This window comes from Anthonomus grandis, chromosome 3 (genome assembly GCF_022605725.1).
Source record: "Anthonomus grandis grandis chromosome 3, icAntGran1.3, whole genome shotgun sequence".
NCBI classification, from domain to species: Eukaryota; Metazoa; Arthropoda; class Insecta; order Coleoptera; family Curculionidae; genus Anthonomus; species Anthonomus grandis.
Window position 1 is genome coordinate 20,341,227 of NC_065548.1, and position 19,898 is coordinate 20,361,124.

Sequence of the window (19,898 nt, forward strand, 5' to 3'; positions counted from 1 at the left end):
AAGAGAAGGTGCAAGTTAGCGAGCTAAGTCCTTTAAATACCTAGGTGTTAATATCACAAGTAATAGAAACCTAAAAGAAGAAGTTTGAACATGGTGGCAGGTAGGGTATCAGGGTACCTTCAAGATATAATATGAAGGAATAAATTTATCGAAATTAATAATAGAAATTAATTTAAAAAAGAGTATCGGAAGCAAGAAGCGAATATACAAGACATGTGTACATATGCCAGCAGAAACAGCTGCTACTAGACAACTGCTCAGAACAATGGAAATGAAGACGCTTAGGCCAATTGTGGGAAAGACCTTTAGAGACAGAGAAGTCAGGAGTGAGAAGCAGCGACATCAGATCCTAATATGACATACAAGATGTTGTAAGATGATCCAGAACAAAACGAAGAGCACGGAAAGGTTATTCCTGACAAAAGACTAGCTAAAATCGCAAAAGAAAAGAAATCAACTAACCGCAGACTAGTAAAAAGACCTTTAAAACGTTGTTTCGAAAATTGGACATCGAAAGTACAGTTTAGGCAACAACTTTGAAAAAACAAAAGACTGTCTTAAAATAAGAAGAAGAAGAAGAAGAAGAAGAAAAGAATACTACTTTGATGGAAACCTTATAGGAAAAGGGATTTGGATATTATCAGTAGCGAAAGCTAATTCATTGCATACATAAGTAACATAAATCATGGTTTAAAAACCTTTTGCTGGCTTGCTATAGAATTTTACAGCTTATAATTACACAAGCTGGAACCAATATCACATTTGCATGGAGTATTCAACAGATTTAAGTCCATTCCATTGATATCTAAAATCATTAATTTTATCTAAAATGTTTGTTAATCAATTTTTTTGAGTCACCCCTTGCTTACATTCTGCTATTCACCAGCATATAAATTACATAAATAAATATGTTCTTACATCCAACCATATATCGCTGGTTTGCTCTTTATACTGTAAAGGCAATAATAGTGTATATATTTTTATCATAAGCCAATATAATAATAATTTATTTAACTTGTAAATAATAAATTTGACTATAAGTTAACTGAAAATATATAAATAAATATAAAAATGTGTAATTTTATAAGGAAAGTGATGTCGCATTTCAAGAAGTTTCAGAAAGTATTTTTAAAGAGATTCAATCTGATATGATTCCAAAAACCGTCCAGTACCGTTAAAGAACTGTCGTGAAAGTGAATGATAATAAACTAAATCTTTTTATAAGCAGTCTTCAACTATACACGCTTCTTTTCAAACCCTATGAGGGTAAAGTTAACGATTGCCTTGTTTTAAAGGTTAAAAAAAATTAATTTACAAGTGTTTCTGTTTACTTTTGTAAAACTTAAAAACAAATAATTAGCATATTAATAAAAGCATCATTACATAATATTAAAATTAAGATAAGACTAAAACTCTAGTAGTCTATCTCCCCTATGTATTTGCTCATTACTATAAACTGAATAAAAGATATCCTATAAATTTAAGGTACGTATATACGTATATAAGTTGAGTCAAACAATGACTGAACTGATTTAACATAATTTAATGATGGCTTCTATATCTATTGCATCAAGTTGTTTTCATTTCCAAGTAGTATTTATATTATTATAAGACAATTGACTCAAACTATGATTTCACAAAACCAATTATTTTTCTCGAAAGCAAAAAACGTTCCTAATCTTCTTGGGCATAGGCACTCATTAAACATATCTGTCTGCAATTTTTTTGGCATTTAGACCAAAACAAAGCAACTTCTAAATCGCTTGATAAAAATAATGATTCCCATGGTTATTAATTCAATCGTAACGTGCTCACGTGGCTCACAATCCGTTCTTCAAATTATAAAAAAAAATCATTTGAAAATAAGGGAACCCAAACTGTTAATTATTTAAAAGCTGAAATACATTCGGGCCAATTCATTTAGCATTAACGGAGTCTCTCCCCAATTTTTTTGTTGATTAAATTGCCCTTGAAAAGAGTCGTGCGCCCCGCCTAAAGAATCAAAATTGTGCGTGATGAAGACAAAGGACCGGTCCCAGGAAAAAACGGTTTGAATGAAAAGAGGAAGGACTCTCCAGGCAGGGGTCGCCCGATGCCTTCCAGTGTGAAGTGCGTTGATTATGTTCATTAAAGTTATAGCTGGTTTTGTTTTTCCATTGGGGGCAAACGGCTTTAAGGAAATGTTAAAGGGGTGCATATGAACCGATGGTAGTTATTTTATCGCAATATACTGTTTTTGATTTATAATTTTTATTAATAAATAAATATATATTTAGTATTGAGGGTAATGTAAGTATTTGGTTTTATTTAATGATGAATATAAAACATTATAATTTAGTTTTCATAACCTAAATATGGCGCAAGTTCTTTTTTGTATTTCGTTGAGTCCGTTTTTTCAGTCATTTATTTTTACAGCCTCTCCTTTCGTCTTATTCCTTTTTTAAAAAGGAACTGTTTAAATCCAAATTCTAATTTACTCAAGTGCTCTCAAATTATTCAGTATAATTTTACGATAAGTATATGTTTTTAAATTATGTACATATATTTTTTATCTTCTTTTATTTAATTTTGTTCTTTATCTCGTTTTTTTTTACAGAATATACTGCCATAAAAGGGCAGACCCTATGGTAGTCGAGTATCACGAGTAGCGCCAATGCTATGAAAACCAGTGCTTGTAATCTTTTACCAATGATTTGTTTAATTTATTTTTTTTATATTTCAGAATATAATATTTTTTTGTAACTTTATTATCTTCACTAATATTTTGGTTTCATCGGATCTAGTAGTAAGGTTTTGTTTTTGACATTATATGAGACGTCATTGTTTTATTGCTTTTTTAAAAATTCTTGTAAGATTTGTAAAGAACACAAACATTTATATTGGTATCCATTTCTTGTAAAGACTAGCTGACTATATCCCTAGTTTGCCACGTGTAGAAATTTTCAAAAAAGAAAAGAATTTAATTTTTTGTTATCGCAGATTCTCTAGCAACGCATTTTTATCACTCATGGGCATAATCAATTTAGAATTTCACTTATTCTTTTTCTCTTTTTATTCTTTTAGAAGCCAGACTTCTAGGGTTGGCTATATTACTGATATCAGATGATGTTTTACTCATTCATCGGATCGGTTCCTGAGCCATGAGTTCTGTCTTCTCGTTATTGATATTTATTTCTGAATTTTTTTCTCGCTAATCAACCAAAGTATTTCATATTTAACTGCTCTCATTATATGACCAATATAGCTTAATTTGCGCTTTTTGATTATGAGACACAGCTCCTTATTTTTCTGCATTCTATTGAGAACTTCGGTGTTTCTTATTATTTCGATCCAGAATATGCGTAGTCTTCTCCGATAAAGATACATTTCGAAAGTTTCGATGCGTTTTTCTAGCAAAGGGTTAAGGGTCCAGCTTTCGCAGTCATACAGTAGGATGGGGAATGCGTAGAAGCGCAGTATTCGGAGTTTTATACTTATACTTAGGTCTAGGTCACGCCTGATAAAGAAGTTCTTCGTACTGATAAATGTCTTCCTGGCCTATTCAATTCTTAATAGTACTACCCTCGTCGAATCGCAACTATTATTCATAAGTACCCTTAGATATCTGAAGGATGATACTTGTTCAAAGATTTTGTTGTATATTCGGAGAGCAGCTTCTGTTTAAACTACGAGTTGCGGGAATTTAGATAAGTTTCTGGCAGTAACGACTGTATTATTGGCATATCTCATATTGTTAATTGTTTTTCCATTGATTTTGATATCAGCACTAGTGTTTTTAAAAAAAATCGCGAATATAGATTAAAAAGCAGCGGGGATAATATGCATTACATCCTTGTGGTACTTTCTTTTCCTAAGGCTATTTCGTCCAATACGTTGTTCTTTACCTTTATTGGAGCTGTCTGATACCAGTAGAGTTCTGTAATGATTCATTAATTAGCTTCGCCTACGCCTGTTGCACTGAGTAGTTCTGCTGGTTTTTAAATTTTGCATGCAATCAAAGACTTTGCGGTAGTCTACATTCATATTTGTCGTTACGACATCCAACCGATCGTGGTCACAACAATTAAAAATAAAGGCTTAAGCCGATACATGATTATGCTCATCAGGATTTAAATTCTGCAATGATTTCTGTCATAGTAGTTTTTGATCTAGGCCTGTAACTATGAATTTAGATAGCAAATTGTTATGTCCAGTTCTTTAATATTGTGTAGATATTTGGAAAAAGTTTCGAAATGTACACTTACTATAGTGTATAAGAACTCTGTAAAATATCTGTGACCAACGGCTTCTCAGAAGAATGGTAATCATCTTACATTATGAAAGATCTTAGATATCATACTTCGTAACTTCCAATCCAAGTTAAAATTTGCGGGAGAAAAATAAAAATTTTGGCTTATAAACTTAATGAAGTGGTCATGTCATTAAATTTATTCAAAGCAGAAGTTTCCAGAGTCAAAGTAGTAACTATGATAGCAAACCATCAAAAAAGGAGAATGCACCTGAAGAAAAAGAAGATACTAGAAGTAATGTAATAGTATTACCTTATCAGCTATTGTGTTACAAAAAATAGTTTTCTATTAAAAAATTTACTGACTTGGTAGATAAACCACTTTGTAAAATAATTGAAAAAAATTCTTTGTTTTAGACGTTTGCACTCATGGCAGACTGGAGTTGATGGATCTCTAGTTTCCATATAAATTATATTAATATCTCATAAATATTTAAGTTTGTAAGTTTCGTTAAATGCTTGGAACATTTTATTTGTAATCTGTAAAACTATTTATGTTCAGTTAATTCATTTACGTTTCCTTCTTACTTTTTATATTGTTAAATTTTATCTAAACATCTAATAATATAATTTCAAAGGATATAGTTTTTTGCTATCTCATTATTATTACGAACAACTTATTACCGCTTCAAGATGATTAATTATCTTATTTTATAGAGTCCCTTATTCCTCATATATTTTAATTTTTGTGGAAGCCTTTTATTGAAAATTGATTGATGTAAAGTAGAGAATCTTATTCTTACAATTTCTTTTGTCAACTTATTGCAACAAACAAGGATGGTTTAAACAAATCAAAAAACAAATTTTTTTAGAGTAATAAACTTTTAAAAGCTTTTCTTCAAATATCGTTAAAACAAAAGAATTTTGTGGGGTTCTCTGAAAAGACAATTTTTTTAGGTATCTGTTCAGGTATGTAGGTCAGGTATCTGTTATTAGGAAGTGAACGTTTTATTTTTTCAAACACTGTTACAATTTTTAATGGTAAATAGATCGACTCTAATTATCAATAAGAAAATAATGATCATTATTTTTTTTAAATAAAAAATTATCTTTAATTAAGAAACTTTAATATAATTTACTCCTTTGCAGTACTAGTAACAATTAAATTATTTTTCATAAAGAGTTTATGCTAAATTTTTCAGTGTATGCACTTGGACTAGTTTACTTGAAATATACAATTCATCTTCTATAACCACTAAATTGATATTACAGCTTAAAAATAACATGAAAAAATCTATATCGTAAATAATCATCATACATACATTGAACATAATCAAAATTATTTGTCTTGAAGACAGAAAATCCTAAACAAAATTACTATACGGGCATAATAAACGCTAATTTTATTCGACTCGTTTCGTTACCTAATAGCTAAAGTAAATACCTCTTACATAAAAAAAATCCAACAATCATTATAATAATTAAACTAATTATTGTAAGTATTCATCATCAACTTCCTACATTCCAAGCACATTACAAAGGAACAGCATTAAAATAACACAAACATATTATAATCCACCGACGAAATCATTAGCTGAAAAATCATTAGCTCGCCCAAACCAAATTTCCATGACTCGACTCGCCTAATTATCTTCATTAATCATATTTAATTAGCATATTTTTTATCTCATTATTGACTTCATTCTCTAGCTTTGTTTCGGTCTAATGTTGGAGAGGTTTAGCATTTAATTAAAATTAGCAAAGTTAAAAGATATTTTTTACATTACATATTTAAAATACCTCAGAAATATTTTTTTAAATCTTATCATCAAAATAGAGATTTTGGGCATGTCTCACATACAAATATTTCTATAATATCTGAATATTGAAAGTATTTTGAGATTAACTGATTGTATGAGTTTACTTATGGAAAATATATTATTCATGACGGTTAAAAAATGGAAATATTTTAGACTCGTTTAATATTATTTGTATATTCTTTTACCTTTCTTAGGAAGTACATGTATGAGAATATTAATTAAGATATGAAAGGTGCATCCTTTTTAAAATCGGATGGTGAAGTGAAAAGATGGCTGTAAAGATAGGCATATAACAAACAAAAAGATGCTCACGAAATGTTATATAATAACCCATTAAATTTAATCAAATTAAAAGGTATAGAATATTTACAAAAATACTTTTTCCAATACGAGATATAAATGATTCTCTAAATTGAAATATGTCTTAACTCTCACGAGATGTGTATGGTTTTTACGTCCCTACATCACATAATCCTATGCATCACATTTAAGTCATATTTAGAACTATGTACATATTTTACTTTTAACATACCAACTGACCAACGCTTTTTTTGACAAGATTAAAAATATAACTAACAACCCTTGTAATATCTTTTAAGTTACTAGAGATTTAGTTGAATTACATTTTTGATACTAATTTTGTCATTACTCATGCAACTCTAAGTTATTAATATTAAGCTTAGTTCTAGATTAATAGATGAATTAACTCTAATAAAACCCATGGATTTAACCAAGTCTGTTCAAGAAGATGATCTTTTATGAGAGATTAAACCTCATGTTTACCTTTTTGCAATAAACAACTTTTAAATATTATTATTATATATATTTTAAAAAATGCATTTCTTGACTTGTGGAAAAAAGGTATTAGCAGACCACTAGCTTCCAATTGTCAGGAGCTTAAAAATTTAAGGACTATTAGTATTTTACCGGTTGTTTCCAAAGGTCTTGATAGACTTAGTCATAAGATGTTACTTGTAGAATTGCACTATTTTCGTTTTTCAGATAATTCATCAAATTTATTAAAGTTTTATCTTTCTGATAGATTTTATTGTATTGTAATTAAAGGTCAATATTTAATTTCAAAACCCAGCTATATACCTTTAAATACTGAAGTGCTTCAAGTTGATTGAAAATTAAGAATTGAAAATTGACTTATTCTCACGCATTTTGTCCAAATTTCTTACCTTTTTCCCGAACACAGTTTTTAAATGATCTGGTTAAAACTTCTTATATGGTAAAAAACATAATATAAAATTAAATGCTATTAAGTCATGTGGTCTTTTCTTAAAATCCAATAAAATTAAACTCAAAGAACAAAGAACAACTATGCTCTAGAATTCCAATAGTAGTGGGTGAAGCCAAAAATTTAGGATTGACTATTGACAGCAGCTTAACCTTCTTAATTCATATAAATAAAAAGCTGAGCGTTAAGCTCACATGAGTTTAAGAGGTCTGCATAATCCAAAGCATTAGTGGTGTAGTTTATAATATTACAATTGTTGTTGTTAGTGTTAGCAGTATCTTATTCTATGCAAAATTTGCAAAATTCCTGTTTGAGGTTTTCTTATGGAATATCATACAGAAGTCCTAAAACTTCTTTTTTTTACTCTTTACTCTTATTTAAATTTGGAAAACATATAATCAAAACTGAGGTATACTAAGTGCTATTTGATATTTGTAATCACTCCCACAATACTAGATATTTTAATTACTATAGAATGTACTAGCATCGTACAGTCGCGTGTCAGCGATCTTTCGGTTTTGTGGCCATTATAATATCGAATCATTTACATTTACCTGCTTGTGCAAATGAATATTTTTTTACAGATTTGAAAAATATACTAAAAGATTTCTTTTAGAATTTTAAAACATACATCGTGTATGTTGATATGATATGCATTCATAGTTCTTTGATATAAACGTGTTTATCTTTTTGGTAGCACTACAAGTCTTGGTGGATGCGTCACTGATTTACCTCCATCGGTGTCGGTTCATCATGGCCTTCTTCTAGTCATATATCGTATCAGTAGGCTTATAGCCTAAATATCATCGTATGTAGGTGGTTTAAAATGGTTGTTCCTTTATCTGATTTTGGCCCCAGCAGTTTCTTCTTTGCTGAATTTCTTTCCTATGCTACCTTAATCAGCCAGTAATCAGCCGCTGGAATTTTATTGATTTATGATATCGGGCATTCGGCATAGGTTCTGAAGTTCTTAATTCGTAATTATGCAATATTACTTCGTATCTGTATTCTTAACGGAGCCAAATATTCCTCTCAGGATTATCCTCTTAATCCACTTCAGTAGAGTTTCATTGTGTTTCGTAAGGGTCCACGTCTCAGCAGTTAACTCGTTTGATCACAGCCTAGTATACCTGTTTTGATACTTTCAACTCCGTTGTGAGTTGCATGAGAGCTCGCATGATAAAGCAAAATATATTTTTACTGTGTATTCGTGCTTGAATCTATTCGTTTATGTCATTGTCTAGCATATCGTTGCTCTAAGATATTTAAACTGTCTGACGCATTCAAAGTTATAGGTGTTTATCGTTATATTCTGACCGATTCTGTCCCTGGTTGGTTGTCGAGTAATGTGCATATTTTTGGTTTTTTCCTCATTAATGTTGAGGCTAATTTTTTTACATTCCTTTTCCGTTTTTAGAAAGTTTTTCTTGCCTATAACTGTAATTTTTTTGACCTCGTTAATATCGTCCGCGAATGTCAGGATCATCTGTGGCCCCTGGTTAGTAACTACTTCCGTTGCGATGTTTGTCTTCTTGATAGCCATATTTAAAACTATGGTAAAGAGTAGGCGCGACTGTCTCAATCCACTCATGACCAAAAAATTCCTCTGTTATATGGTGACCTATCTTATAGCAACACCTATATTTGCCATGGCTAGCCAAGCCACACACTGTCGTGTATAACGGTGTCGTAAGCTTGTCTAAACAACTGCACGTTTTTATTAAATTCGCAGTGCTTCTTCAGTAGTTGTCGGATCGTGAATATCTGGTTTATTGTTTACCTCTTTGATCTATATCTACACTGATGGTCGCCAATTTGTCTTCCGTATACGGTGATACGGCTCAATAGCAATTTGGAGGGTATCTTGTATACTGCGTTCAGTATTGATATTACCCTGGAATTAATATATTTTATGCGGTCTGCCTTCTTATGAATGGGGATAATATTATTCTCGTTCCATTTATTTCGCAAGGCTTCCCATTTTCATATTTTTAGTATTTATGTATGTAGTTTTGCTGTTATGAGTTATTTTCCTACATATTTTAGACATTCTGGTATTATGTCGCATCCAGGAGATTTGTTATTTTTGAGTTTGTTGATTGCCCCAATTATTTCTTGGAAGCTCGGCTCCTTTACGTCTATTTCCGCCCTTTGGTATATCGTGGTCTCTACAGGTATGCAGTTATCTACAATAAGAAGCTTGTTAAAATACTCTTTACTTTTTATGTTGTGTCTTTTTTAGTTATGTCTTTACTATTTCTTGTAAGAATCTCGTGCTATTATTGCTTTTGGGATCCTTCTCCAGTTGCTGTAGAATTTTATTCTGGACCGCTCTTTTTTTGTTCCTTATAAGTTTCCTTTCCTCCTTTTTGCATTTTTTAAATTTAAAGCGTATTAGTATTAGAATATTTTATCTTCAAATTACTAATAATACCAGTACAATTTGTATTGTGGGCATTGTGGGTTTATGTATTGGTTCTGTTAAAATCGAGATACATACATATTCACTAGAAATTTAACGAGTAGCATCTTGTTTTTGTTATTCTTTGGCAAATCAAGTTTTTTGAATTTGAATTACATTTGATATATAAGCTTGCATGGAAATTAATTTGACGATAATTTAGTATTTTTATATACATAATAAAACTTAATGTTATTGTTTACCTATAAGAAATATACATAATCTAGACTAGGAAGTTAACTAGCATTTACTTTTCTATACTAAGACACAAACGTTACATAAACTATTCATAAAAAAAGTTAAAACGCATCAAAGCTGATAATTGTAATTTTCCGCGTAATTTCGCCGGATCGTTTAAATGCCTAATGTTAATAACATCGCGATACGTTATTCGCCATCGGTGGCGATCAGGTGTGGGAATAATTTACCGCCATTGTTGCTAAATCGCCAATGCATACAGTTTTGTGTTCAATATTACGGTGCCACGATGATTTAAATGATATCTCTATATACGAGAATTGCTATAATTTAAGAACCTTGATTTTAATTTATTGTCGGAAAATCTGGGAAATTAATTAGTATTTGAATTATCTATGTGTTGTTACATCCTTAAGCTCTATTAAGTAAGAATTATATGTTGATCGGTTTTATAATACTGATAATGAGTTTATCCTTAATAGAAAATATATAGCAACAATGTTTTAAATAAATATTTTTTTAAAATATTTTTCTTAATATTGTAGTAGAGGTTTTTTGACGCTACAAAATGGCACTGGCACTTAATAGCGTCAAAAAAATTATTCAGTGAGTTTTAAAAGTAATAGAGTTAGTATAGGCAAAACTAAAATGTTTTTATAGAATTCTAACATAAAAAATCTTAATTTATATGCTGTATAACAATAATAGAGGTTTCTGTACTATCAGATCATGGCTTTTTAATCTTTATACTTATTACAAGTAGTAAATTAGAAATGTGTGGGAATGTATAAAGAAAGAGAAAATATTTACGATAAGTAGTCGTTAAAAATCCATTTACTTTCTTCAACTGGTGTATCGTCGATATACTATATGTGTAGTGATTTTGAACTCGAAGTAAGTAATAGCAGTACTTACTTACTACTAAGTTTTTTACTGCTATAAGGTTGAATGAATTAGTGATTAGTGATTGGTAACAATTTTTCTATCTGATAATGTCTTGCTTTAAATATACTTATTAAAAGTGGATTTGAAAGTAGTTAAATTAACTTTTATTTACTTATGTATACACTATTGATACATGATAATGTATAAAACTTAATATATATCGATAACGTAAAAAATAGTTTTATTTTAACAATTTTTATGTAAGTATAGCCAAACAAGTTTCTGTTTATAACACTTAACTTTCACAAAAGGTTTAAATAAGAAACTAGGTTTAAATTTTACTATCTTATTTTTCTCTAAGTATTCCAAACAAACTTTTAATATGCCAACCTAAATTCCTTTTAAATAAATCAACAGTTAAAACTGGGTCTTCTGAATGAGTATTTGATATGATCTTAAATAAACAGGAACATGAATCTTATAGACGGATTGTGCTAAGGCTTTTGACAAGGTTAATCATGGTGTTTTATTCGTTATGGTTTAAACTGAGTAATGCTCATCAATACATTAGGCTTCCTCAGGGTAGTATCTTGGGCCCCGTTTTCTTTTTAATTTTTTTTGATGACTTGACCAAGTGTCTGATGTCCTTGAGTTTGAGATGAATTTATGTTTTTTTAAATCTAAAGGAAACTATAAAGGAAAAGTTGTTGACATTTTAAATGACTTAAATAAAGGCAAATTCTAGTTCGGAAATGGTGTACTGTTCTAGACTATCTTTGAATTTAATATTTATTATTACAATATTATAAATCAAGCTTTCAAATAACTTGGATTTATTATTCGGATTACTGCTCTTGTACGATTTTACAGGGTATGAATCCAATATGCGGTATCCCAATAGCTACTAGCTGATTTCGTTTAGATCAATGCTATTTAATTTTCATTTATGTCCTTTTAGAAAGAGGGCTCAGGCTGTGATAGTCATATAAAACATTTTAAATATTTTAGCTGTGGTTTGATGAATTGATAAGAAGACCTCATCGCCTGCTATTGTGATGCATGAAATATGTATCTGAGATCTAAAGACATTTTTTCGGATTTATTTAGTATAAAGTTCTTAAAGAATAAATACAAGCGCAGGCTGTATCAGAATCAAAATCCGTCGCGATATGTGTTATTTAAGTTTTAATTTTTATTGCCTTCTTTTTTATATTTTATGTTCTATTATTACTTTTGGTTCTTATTTAATTAAAATAACCTTATCTTATTAAAATAACCTTTAAAAACTAGTTTTTTTTTAATAGCTCTGGAACTACTTTAGCCACCGCAATACAATTTTGGGAGGTAAATTATTGTTAGTACGTTTATTCTTTTGAACCTACTAAATAAAAAAAAAATTTACCAGGAGCTTCAGAATCAGAGGGGTATTTGCTAAATTTAGGGCCATTTCTTTAAGACTTTAATTTCTGCCCGTTTGGGCATTAGATTATGATGTTCCTATGCTTTTTACATAAAAAGGGTGCTCTTAGTAAAAGTCGGTAAATGGTAAATATCACCGTTTTTGTGAAAATTGACGAAAAGCAAGTTATGAGATACAAAAATGAATTACCTATTATTATTAATAAACAATTTAAAAAAAACAAACAAAAAACAATTTAAAAAAAAATCTGGCGCAAATAAAAAATAAATGTTTAAAAAAAGTTAAGGTAGCCACTTTAATAAATTGGTACTCACATTAATTAACTGTCACTTTAATTACCTTGAGGCATAAAATGTTTAAATGATTTTAAGTGTAATAAAAAACCAACAAATTAACAATTTTGGAAACGTAAACAAATTTTATTAAAGATTGGTATTACAAAAATAAACTTACAATATTAATTGCTCAAAATGCCGGCCGCCACGATCGATACATTTATTGTATCTACGCACCATATTAAGGTTGACGTGGTTAAACATATCAGGCGTGGTTTGGATTACTTCAGCAGCTGCGGGAATTCTGGCCACCAGGTCTTCTTCTGACTCGACTGGAGTTTCATATACGAGACTTTTCATATGCCCCCAAAGAAAAAAATCTAAGGGTGTCAAATCTGGTGAGCGCGCTGGCCAGGTGACAGGGCCTCCGCGGCCAATTTAGCGCCTTCCAAAATTTAAATTTATAAACTCGCGGACAATAAGTGAAAAATGAGCTGGCGCTCCATCGTGTTGAAGCCCTAAGTTCTGTCATCTATTTAGGGGCAGATCATCTAATAGTTCTGGCAGTACATTTCTTAAAAAATGTAAATAAATATTTCCCGTTAAACGAGGAGGCAACATAATTGGACCAATTAAGCGTTCTCCAACAATGCCGGCCCACATATTGACCGAAAACTTATGTTCAAAGCTCCTAAAATGAATACCATAAGGGTTTTCCTCACTCCACACATGATTATTCTTAGAATTAAAAATGCCTTCTTTTGTAAATAAAGCCTCGTCAGTAAAAAGGACATATTTTAGAAATTGAGGTTCTTCTGTACACCGGTCAAGAAACCACTGGTAAAAATTGACGCGGGGCATAAAACCATTGGGTCCTAATGATTGCACCTTTTGTAGGTGGTAATGCCGAAGAAGCTGTTCATTAACAACGTTCCATACCCTAACATGATTTACATGCATCGCATCAGCTACTGCTCGAGTACTTACTGATGGGTTATCTTCAAATCGCTGAAGCACATCTTCCTCAAAATCCGGGATTCGGATGTTCCTTTGTGCGCCATGATCTTGGCGTTTTATTTTAACGGAGCCAGTCTCCCTGAGCCTTTGATTGACCCTTTTAAAAAGTGTGTGAGCTGGGATTCGCCTTTCGGGAAATCGCTCTTCATATAGTCGAGAAGCAGCTCTACCATTACATCGAACTTCCCCATAAATTAAAAGCATATCGGCGTATTTAGCAAAAGTGTAATCTTCCATTACTTAACCGTAATAAAAAGGGAATTAATATCATGTAAAAAATACTGACAGTGACAAATTTAAAAAATACTGACAGTGGCAACGAATTAGCATTATTATTATTATTAAAATAATTAATTCAGGTGCTGTATCTTAGTTTGGTTTTAGTTAATTTCCACAAAAACGGTGATATTTACCGACTTTTACTAAGAGCACCTTTTTTATGTAAAAAGCATAGGAACATCATAATCTAATGCCCAAACGGGCAGAAATTAAAGTCTTAAAGAAATGGGCCTAAATTTACCAAATACCCCCCTGATTCTGAAGCCCCTGGTAAATTTTTTTTTATTTAGTAGGTTCAAAAGAATAAACGTACTAACAATATTTTACCTCCCAAAATTGGTTGCGGTAGCTAAAGTAGTTCCGGAGCTATTAAAAAAAACTAGTTTTTAAATTTCAAAGAGCTCTAGCTCCCTGAGGAAGCTTTTCCAGACCCATGTTTATATGAACTTTTGTTTTTCTTTTGACATTTTCTATCTGCTAGAAGTTTGTAACATGATCAATGGAACACCCTGTATAGTATTCTATTGATTATTAATAATTATATTAAGGTTACTACTTTGCATATATCGAACACATTAAGTTTTTGTTATACAATTATTTAAAAGAGCTTTATTAAAAAAGACACGCTTTTCTTTAAAAACTTTTCTCTCGTAATTTTAGTAATTTTTTTTTATTTCATTTTATTCATCATTTTCACACCATATAACTCATTAAAATTTTCAAAGGTAAACAGTATTTTTAATAAACTATAAAGTATAATTAAAATACACTGTATAGCAATATCAGTAACGCGCAAAGCCCTGAGTACTAAAAAAATATACTTTTAATTAATATACTGCAAAATATTGACTGACTATTTTACTTGTAACACTGACTAATTAGTGAATATTGGCACCATAAAAGAAATAATAAGTTTAACAAAATTATTTATATATTATTTAATAAAGTACTATTTTACAGTTTTTAGTAAATGTAAAGTATGGTACTGTTTATTGGGCCAAATAGCTTTTTTATTTTAAGGTAAAATAAAAATCCTTTAGTCTCCCTCCACTTATTTATTAAGCATTAAGTAAACTTAAAATTCCCTACATGTTTCGGGCACAGTGGTGTCGATCATCAGGGTGTAAAAGGTTCAAAATTGGTATCAGGCACACGCCCCAGGATTTGATTGCACATCAAAAACCCTCTATGTAATATTATAGTTTTTAGTTTTTTTTAGTTAATATTAAAGTTGTATCATTAGGAACAATATTTATATGAAATAGAGAGGCTAAATACAGTCATAATATTTAGATTTAGATAAATTAGAGCATAATAGTAGAAACCTCTAACTATTATGTTTATTGGTTTCTATCATTTTAATCTAACCGAATTCCAAGCCGATATATATATCTCGATTCTTTATCGCGTCTGCCCTATTATATAAAAGCATCTTAAATTTTAATACTTCAAGTTATACATGCGACTAATTTGAGACTACTTTTTGGAGATCACAAAAGCGATTCGCGTTTTATCGGACTGTTGCATTTAGTTTGGAATAATTTGTTTAATAACTTTATGAATCAAAGCTTTTTTCAGATTCAGAGTTTTGTCATTCAACTAAAAAATTTCTTGAAAAGTTGATTACTAAAGCTATCATTGGTCAATGTAAGGACTCACAAATTCTACACAAATCTTCTTTATTATCAGACGTTACATTCATTAGGGTGTAAGTTATCTATTATAAAAAAATGGTTCTAAGTATCTCTTAGGGCTTAGATTTAGGCAACTTTAAAAGAGATTTCTTATTTGAAAGTAAAACCTTTTTATTAACGTGCAAACCAAAGGTGTACATTTGATGATAAACCTTGGAAGATTTAAAGGCTAGAATTAGTATTTCCGTAAAACTATGGGCAGTTTGTTTGCTTGCAACGTCTCTGATGTATTGATGCCAAATGCCTATGTAGAAATAGCAGAAAAATACTATATAATATTATAAAAATTTGCTACTTATTTTGACAGGCACAAAACAATACTAAGTTTCTTCGTAATTAAAATATGAATAATTTTCTGTAGTAGAATATGAAAAGATACTCTATAGAGAAGTCAATATTCAAAGCCAATTGAATGCAAATAACGTGCCTATATTAGAGAAAAAGACAACAACATCTCAACGCCGCTTGATCGCATTATTGATTTCACCGACACATGGAATCTTTACCAGTGACGTCGTCAAAAAATATACATGATGAATATTTATTTATAATAAATTATGCTTTAGACCATTAATAATATTACCGTTTATCAACTCTTTATAAGTTTTTTTAATGTGCTTCATTAGAGTAAAGGTGCCTATCCAATAAGAAGCATTTTTACGGAAATAAAATATTTTATAATTAGTATAGATTTCATAATAAGTTTTTGTTATTCTAGGTTTATGATGACAGTAGCATGATGTTATGATAGTATTGGAAAAGATCAGCTTAAATCACCTTTATTCGAAAAATTCATCCATTATCCCAAAGATGCTGGTCATACTCTTTTATAGACGGTAAAAAACACGAAATCTACAGCATCACAAATACATTTAATAAAATTACGAAGGTTACATGTTTCGCTCGACTAGAGCATCATCAGACCTAAACAATAATTAAAATTATGTAACCCGAAAAAAGGAGAATTCAACAAAAACTTACCATTACATACACAAAACACCCGAGATATAAGTAAACAAAGCTTACAATAAAGTGGCACTATCTATGTACAAAGAACTTAACTAAACAATCCAATCACTTTATACATTTTATAAATCTAACCATCATTTAAGAGTCTAGAACTACTTAAGGTTATTAAAAACTAGGTGGCCATCAAAATCAAACGTTTCATTAACACAGGACAGATCTGGACTTTTAAAAGCTTTACTAATCTCCATTGTCCTCCAACAAGACTAGTTTTTTTAGCTTTTGTTGCATTGATGCAGTATTTTTATATTTTGGCTGTCAGGAAAATTATGTTTGGAGTCGAGGAGGTGATTAACAAAAGCTGATCTGGTCACTGTGATTTCGGTATTTTTAAATTTATTATATTGGGCCTTGTGACGGTCAAAAACGGCAAGTTTTTATCATCATAATAGTTCACAAAAACACTCAAATGAAACATTTTTCCTTTTTTAACCAAAAAACTAAAGAAAAAACAAAGAACTTTATAAATGCCGAATGTAAACATAAAGCCGTTAACAAGTTGACATTTCGCAAAATGACATTAGTTTTTTGCTTGCGGGTCTTGCCATTTTAAATTTACAAAATTACAACAAGAATATTAATAATTTTTATTTTGCTTTAAAAATCTTATTTTTGCGCTTAAATAAGATATATCTGTTCCTCACTTGTTATTTTAAAACCCAAATCTAACACCAATAAGTTAAATTAACATTAATATATGCGTTGATATATAGGTGAAAATGTCTCCTCTGAACATGTGTGTAAACTTGACAAGAGAGAATCGATGAATATGTTTGTCAACAAAACAGCCTCCTTGCCCCTGGGCACATGTCGAACTCAAACAAAGTTGTTGTTTACTAATTTTAGTCTTTCAATATTTTAAGTAATAAACTCAGATAAAATAATATAAACGGGAACATAAAAAATTCATTATGTGCAAACAAAAAGTTAACCCGGGTCGTAAAGTAAAAAACCCAAAAACCCGGTGAGTTTTTTAGAGTATCCGCAAGTAAGTGAAACAAAAAATAAGTTGGAACCGTATTTTTTAACGCGTATTACTGCAGAAAGGCTATTTTAATTATTAAACTTAATACTTTCTTTTTTTATTGCAGACGAATCAGGATGCGAGGCTGACATGGCAGAAGGCAGCGTGGAGGAGGACAACGGTGAAATGTTGGGTCCCCTCTGGGGTGCCACCTATGCCAATGCACGCTCCCTCGGCTCCCACTAATTTATCTATTAAAGAAGAGGTAAGTTATTTATTGATTAATTTATGGTTACTCCTTACAAACAGAATCAAATGTTAATTACATACAAGAGGCTGTTAATACTTTTTACAGATTTATAACTAAAATAAATATTAGAAAACGCCCTAAACACAGTAAATATGATGGTAAACCCAATTACAGAAAAATGGTTTGAGTTTCCAAACATACAATTTCTATTTGTTAGTATATCTTTGGAAAAGATACGTTATAATCTTTTTAAAATCTGTTTAAAAATACACATCATATTGTTGATGGGGTGAACAGCTTAAGAAGCTTTCACAAAATAATTTTTCATTATTAATCATTATTTCAATAGATGGAATATTTTTTATTAGAAGCCAACCCCATATTTAATTTTGGTAACTAAGTGGTAAATAAATAAAATTAGGATATTTGTCTTCTTATTGCTAAAATTTGAATATTAAAGTACTTTAGAGTGGTTTTATATAGAACTAGGTAATGGCAGACATTATTTCTTTTAACATAAAGATATTTTAAAACTCTTTTCTGATTTTTTTCTATTGTATCCAGTGTGATTTGCTTGTTATATCCATATTACCCAAGCATTATTCTAAATCTTACCAGTGTATTACATATACTTATTATACACGTTCGTCGTAAAGTAAGGAATAAATTCAATATATTGTAAATTTATTTTTTTCTTTAAAATCGCTCAGACTCGTCGATTTTATTTTTTTTTGAGACGTATTTGTGAAAAAAAATTTATACAGTGTTTCAAAAAAAAAAAGCTTTGCTATTTTTTTATATTTTTTTATATGTTTTTTTTAATTTATTTCACAAAGTTGTGAAATAAATTTAAATAGCACTATACTTACAGCAGAAATACATGCTCTTGAAGAAAGTAAGTTACTTTCATAAAAACATAATCTTTTAATAAATTCTCAATTTGCTACAGACTTTCTCAGCTCATTAAATACTCTTAAAAGGTATAGTTATGAACACCCAGCATTCATAAAATTCAAAAAATAACATAATTAAATGCAATAGAAATGGTAAATGATTTTATCTGGATTCCCAGTCACATAGGTATAGGCGGGAATGAAACAGCTGATAACATGGCAAAAAATCCAACTAGTATTTGCTGTAGACTATCAAATACCTTTTACTATAGAGATCTATTTCTGCAAACAAAAAACAATATTTAACTCAACTCAAACTAGATTTAAACGAAACCGACAATAAGTTTCTCGAGATAATCAAAATACAACCTTCGCCTTACCTAGATGTAAATTTAAATAGAAAAGACCAATCAATTATTTTAGAATTCTGATAGGCCACACGGAAAACCATTCATGAATATATCTTAAAGAAAGAAAATCAACCAATATGCACCTTTTGCAATGACCATAATCTCACCATAAAACATATTTGCACATTGTAATAGACTACATACATTTAAAATAAAACACATTTACCAATCACCACTAACAAATACTTGAACCAAACAAAAAAAAATATAATAGAATTCTTAAAGCAAGTAAATCTATATAATAAAATATAAAAATAAATCAATCAATCAATCAATCAATGCTTTATTATCATAAAATTTAAAATTTTGTCGACAAAGCTATTATTTAAATAAATCATACAAACAAAATATACACAAAGACAAAACAAAAAATACAAATATATAAAAATAAAAAATACAACAAAACATACAAAAAACTTAACAATTTTATAAATTGTTTAGGTCACATTTCCTTTAAAAATATGTATACAATCACTTGTATACAAAGTCGGCAAAAGGTAGTTGTTTACAAAAACATTATTAGCAAACTACTAATTTGTTTACATAATATACGAATATTATTTATGTACAATATCATAACAACATAAACAATATTTACCAGTGTGTTTAGGAAGCGCGTGCTTAAAATTACATAACATTAATTGTTAAAAAAAGTCGTTTACTGTGTATAAGGCTCTCTCCAGCAAGTATGAGTTTCAGAACTTTCCGAAATTTGTAAAAAGTTGTTATTGATTTGATTTCAAATGGAAGATGATTGTGCATTTTTTTTTGCATTGTAAAGATGGATCGTTTAACTAGTTCTGATCGTGGGGTTGGGTAGATAAAGATCGTACTC

The 19,898-nt window shown here is 30.0% G+C and overlaps 1 protein-coding gene across 6 annotated transcripts in view; it reads left to right on the forward strand.

Moving 5' to 3' along the window:
- The window catches only part of LOC126734734 (POU domain, class 6, transcription factor 2), a 262,067-nt gene that overhangs the window by 82,105 nt on the left and 160,064 nt on the right, over positions 1–19,898 (forward strand). For 4 of the 6 annotated variants that reach the window (XM_050438457.1, XM_050438461.1, XM_050438462.1 and 1 more), the window contains exon 2: positions 17,638–17,775. In XM_050438457.1, the coding sequence (XP_050294414.1) occupies positions 17,725–17,775 (51 nt within the window). In that variant the 5' untranslated portion in view covers positions 17,638–17,724. Of the gene's footprint in view, positions 1–17,361; positions 17,535–17,637; positions 17,776–19,898 lie in introns of those variants that run through there. The other 2 variants (XM_050438459.1, XM_050438460.1) reach the window with 2 other exon arrangements.